General features: G+C 32.0%; 1 protein-coding gene across 1 annotated transcript in view; it reads right to left on the bottom strand.

The window, feature by feature from the left end:
* Positions 1-116: 116 nt before the first annotated feature.
* The window catches only part of LOC100575877, a 7,252-nt gene continuing 2,146 nt past the window's right edge, over positions 117-5,222 (bottom strand). Inside the window, exons 3-8 of the mRNA XM_029492513.1 lie at positions 2,554-2,636; positions 1,813-2,489; positions 1,549-1,750; positions 1,239-1,487; positions 453-1,133; positions 117-386 (exon numbers count right to left, since the gene is read on the bottom strand). Coding sequence (XP_029348373.1) covers positions 117-386; positions 453-1,133; positions 1,239-1,487; positions 1,549-1,750; positions 1,813-2,489; positions 2,554-2,636 — 2,162 coding nt within the window. The remainder of the gene's footprint in view (positions 387-452; positions 1,134-1,238; positions 1,488-1,548; positions 1,751-1,812; positions 2,490-2,553; positions 2,637-5,222) is intronic.

The raw sequence follows: 5,222 nt of genomic DNA, 5'->3' as shown, positions 1-5,222 counted from the left end.
AGTAGTTTGCCTAGTGCATAGAAGCATTTATTTCCCATTTTTATTCTTTGTTGAATTTCAATTTGACATTCATTTTTCTGCGTTACAATCGTGCCCAGGTATTTGAAATCTTCTACTTATTTGAACTCGTACTGGCCAACTGTTATGGTTTCGGTTTCCTGATGGTTATCTAGTTCCCTACTAACTTTCATGTACTGCGTTTTCTCTATGTTGAGATGTAGCCCTACCTTCTTTGCCGATTCTATTAACCTGCCGCATAAACCTACCACTTTTTGTTCATCTTCTCCTAGCAAGACTATAATATCGTCTGCATAGGCGAGCAGACTAAAGCAAGTTCTATCCATTCTTACTCCTTCATCTCTTCCAATATTTATTTCTCGGATCACCTTCTCTAATACTAAATTAAAGAGTACTGGCGACTAGGCATCCCCCTGTCTAAGTCCGGTTCTTACCTCCACCATCCTCGATGTCGCGTTTCCTACTTTGACTTTGACTTTAGTTTGTCTTATACTAGCTTCAACTAATTGTACTATTTTCCTTGGGAAATGGAAATGTTTCAGAATTTCGGTTATGCTAGTTCTATCTATTCTGTCATACGCCTTTTGAAAATCAACGAAGATAACATGGAGTTCCTTATTATATTCCCAGCTTTTCTGGAATAACTGCCTGATTATAAATATCTGATCCGTCGTTGACCTATTTTGCCTGAATCCACATTGATAGTCCCCCACCACTTGTTCGGCCAGAGGTTTGATTCTATCCAGGATGCAATATGATAATACCTTATATGTTGTATCTAGCAACGCTATTCCTCTATAGTTACTACAGACTTGCTTGTCGCCTTTTTTGTGTATTGGGCATATGTATGCTACTCCCCAATCTATTGGTAAAATTTCCGTCTCCCACACTTCTTTTATCAACAAGTATATACTTTCTATCATGGAGCTGTCCGCATGCTTTAGAATTTCCCCTTGAAGGTCATCTTTCCCGGGTGACTTGTGGCTTTTAAGCCTTTTGATCTGTTGTTCGATTTCTTCCTTTGATGGGGGTGGGAAGGGATCATAATTGGGTTCGTTGTGTCCATATGTAAATGTATCAACTGGTACTTCACAATTGAGTAGCTTTTCAAAGTACTATGCCCATTTCTCCATTATTTTTTCCTGATTCGTCACTAGGCTTCCGTCGTCCTTTTTCAGAAATTTTTCTAGTCTTCTATATCTGCCTTTAAAACTATTTACCTTGTGATATAGCTGCCGTGTATTGTGTAACCTGTAATCTTGTTCTGCCTCCCTTATTACATTTTGAACATGCTTTCTATTTTCACATCTAAAAATGTTATGAACTTCTTTCCTTTTAACTCTAAAGATTCTTTCTTCTTCCTGATTGTTAGCATCATTTAGCCATCTTTCTCTTGCTATTTTCCTTATTTTCAAGGCTTCTTGGCATATAGCATTAAACCAGGTTTTCTTCGTTCTATGGGCTTCTCCCTAAAACTTTCTCCGACACATTTTCAAGGGTATGTTTAATTATTTTCCATTGCTCATCTACTGTTTCGGGGTTTGAGTTAAATTCTCGCGCCATTTTCTGTATGTTCTCTTGAAATTCTCTAGCTTTCCTACTATCCCTGAGTTTCTCTACATCATACATGACAATTTCCGGTCTCATATTCCTACTCATTGTTTTTAGCTTAACCCTAAGGTTGCTAGCCAGTAGGAAATGGTCTGAGTCGCAGTCAGCTCCTCTGTATGTTCTTACATCCGTTATGTTATTGGCAAATCTTTCATTTATTAATATATGATCTATTTGGTTTACGTGCCTCTATCAGGTGACACCCACGTCCCTTTATGTATGTCCTTATGCGGAAACATTGTACTCTTAACTTTAAGACCTTTTCCTATGGCAATATCCACAAGTTTTGTGCCATTGCCATTAGTCATTTCGTGTAAACTGTGGGTACCAATAGTTGGTCTATATGATCTCTCTTTCCCTATTTTGGCGTTCATGTCTCCTAGTACAATTTTTATTTTGCTATTGCTAATCCCTTCTAGTAGTTGTTCTATCTCAGTATAAAATTTTTCTTTTTCTTGTTGTGATTTGTCCTCCGTAGGTGCATGTACGTTAATGAATACGATATCGAACGATTTAGTCTCTATTTTCAGCAACGCCAGTCTTGGGTTAATTATTCTAAAATCTTTTATCGTTGGTACTATATTCTTACGTACCGAGAAACCATCTCCATATTGTCTTCTTTCATCACACCCCCCAAAAAGGATTGTCATATTGCCCATGTCTATACTTCCTGCTTCCTTCCATCTTATTTCCTGCAGAGCTACTACTCCTAGACCATATTTTTCTACTTCCTTAATCATACTTTGTGCAGCACCGGGTTTGTAAAGAGTTCGTACGTTCCAAGTTCCAAAAGTAAGTTCCGTGTTTCCGTTTCCATGTCTTTTTCCATTAAATCTAGTCCGAGGCTTGTTCTTAGGATCCTGAACAAAGCATTTTTACGAGGCAGGGTTGTTAGCCCTGCGATAAACCCCCAAATTGGAGGACCAGACTACCCCAACCACTTAAGGTCAGGGTACGGCTAATGCAGTGTACTGGAGGTACACTGGGCGATGGAAGCGCCACTTTCCCTACGCCAAAACAGTAACAATGGTTATATAACAAAAAAAAAAAATATTAAAAAAGTAAATATTACCTATATCTAACGTAAGATTATTAAATAGGTAATTATTTTAATTATTTTTGAAATAAAGCTCATAAATCAATAAAAAACTCAAAAATCTTCATTAAGTTGGAGACTAAGATAACATATTTTATCTTTATTAAGCATAATTATATAAAGGTATTAACCATGATTTCTAATTTATGCAAGCAAGAAAAATTTAACAAGAAATTTTGTTTTGCTAATTTCTCAAACTTAAATACGATACGTGGTTTTTTTGAGAACAGAAATTTGATCTATAGGTGCCACGCTGTATTGAAATATAAATCATTCATGTGATACTTGTATTATTAATTACTATGCACCAAATATATTCTATTGTTTTAGTAAACCGAATGTAAATATCATAAAAAAAAAAAATTATTTTAAAAACAAATAATCTGTAATTTGTGTTTCAATAACTCTGTATGCAGATTTTTATATTTCATACATGAAGCATGTGAGAAAAATATACACTCAATGGCAACACTTTACATGGGGATTCGTATTTAAATAACAATCAAATGACGAGAACAATTTAATCAAAAACTAATTACAAAATTTATTAGTTTGATGACGTGTATAAGGGAGGCCTTAGAAACATTGAATGTCAAACAATTGAACGTAAAAATCTTGAACGATAAAATCTTGAACATAAATTTATGTCAATATCTTAAATAGTCAAAAACTTGAACAAAAAAATAGTTTCCGTCAAACCTTTGAACGTCAAAATCTTGAACAAAAAAATGATTTCCGTCAAAGCTTTGAACGTCAAAATCTTGAACAAAAAAAATTGTTACCGTCAAAACCTTGGACATTAATACCGTTTACCGCAATTTGTTTTTCTCGTGCATTTCTATATTAACTACATAAAATTTAATTGTAAAATACTATATTTTCGATTGGAAATTAACTGCTATTCCTTGTAAATATTCATTGGTTGTTCTATTTCTATAATCAAAGCAAATATTTTTCAAACACAGTACTTTGTGTAACTACTTTTTTTTCCGCAGGTGAACATTCCGCGACTATATTATATGTTTAAGTTTTACTTTCTTTATATTTTCTTTTTCTTCAACGCATATACGACTTTTCAACAATTATGCCATCATTATACTGCATTATTAGTCCTAAGGTAAATCTTCCGAAATCAATAAATAACAATTCCAAATTGAAAAGTTAAATTTAGGTCCTTGTTATTTTTGTCTTGCGGTACCATAATGAGCAATATTGATAATATATCTTGAATTGTTAATACAATTTAAAATATATTTTAATATACTTAAAATAGCATATAACTTGTTTTAAATTTGTTTTATCCATTATCCCTAATGAATTGTCCAACAGTAATTTTGTATATTTTATTATTTTAAATAAATAAATTATTGAATGTAATGAATACTATATTATTTGTAAGTTTATTTTACTCAGTTGCCTATAATGATATGCTTATTACAATTTAAAAGTATTTTGGTATAAGGTGATGATAAGTGTAATTAAGTGATTAGAAAATCAAAACTAAAGTTGAAAGTAATAAAATAAAATAGTTAGTGGAGAACTAGAGACCCGAAAACAAACTAAATTCTTAGATAGATATAAAATAATTACAGATGTGTTGATAACATTATTGAATTATTGTTTCATCAGACATATAGTTGGTACATTAATAAAGCATATTATTTTAATTAAAAAATGGTTTTAAAGTAGGTAAGAAAATGTATCAAAAGGTTAAATCACAGAAATCTCAAATAAATTAAATTAAATTAAATAAATAGTAATTTGTACTATATCAAACAATAGTTTAATGTTATAAAATATCCAATACAAATTTTAATATTTATTATTTATTTTATAATTAGTTTATGGAATAAAATTAATTGTTTATCTAGTTAGCATAATTTATTAGCTGTTTTTATTATGTATTGGACTAAAATAGTCACTGCACTTCGTATACCATTATGTCTAAACATTTAAGTTTAAAAATGGTTTTGAATAGATACATTTACAATTCCCAACACGTGTAATAATGTTTGATCCTAAAACTCGAATTTTAATTTTGGTTTTGAAAAATAAAACAAAAACCTAATTAATACAATATTAATTAGTGGGGGGGGGGGGCAGGGTGTGCACACCCCGTAATTTTGTTGTCCACAATTGGTCTAGGCCTAATTAATACTATGGCCAGATGGCCTTCAGTTTGCCAATCTTTAATTGTGCATGCACCAGGGGGGTGTAGCTCTATAGAGAATTGCTGCGTTACTCTGATAATATGAATTACGAAATCAGAATGCCAATTGTTGAAATGTAATGAGTAATAAGTAAAGTTGGCAAGTTGCAACTTAAAATTGTTCTATTAATTTTCGATGGTCACCATTTACGAATTAATCTTTTATTTGTGATTACGAATTAACGTACTAACGCGTGTGACATTTGAGTTTTAGTCATCCTATTATAGTATTATTTTTCTGTGTTTAAATAACAAAAGTTAGTACCTACATTTGATTCTTTATAAATT

This window comes from Acyrthosiphon pisum, unplaced genomic scaffold, assembly GCF_005508785.2.
Source record: "Acyrthosiphon pisum isolate AL4f unplaced genomic scaffold, pea_aphid_22Mar2018_4r6ur Scaffold_21606;HRSCAF=24394, whole genome shotgun sequence".
Classification (NCBI taxonomy): domain Eukaryota; kingdom Metazoa; phylum Arthropoda; class Insecta; order Hemiptera; family Aphididae; genus Acyrthosiphon; species Acyrthosiphon pisum.
Note: the sequence above shows the minus strand (reverse complement) of the source record. Positions and strands in the feature narration are given on the sequence as shown.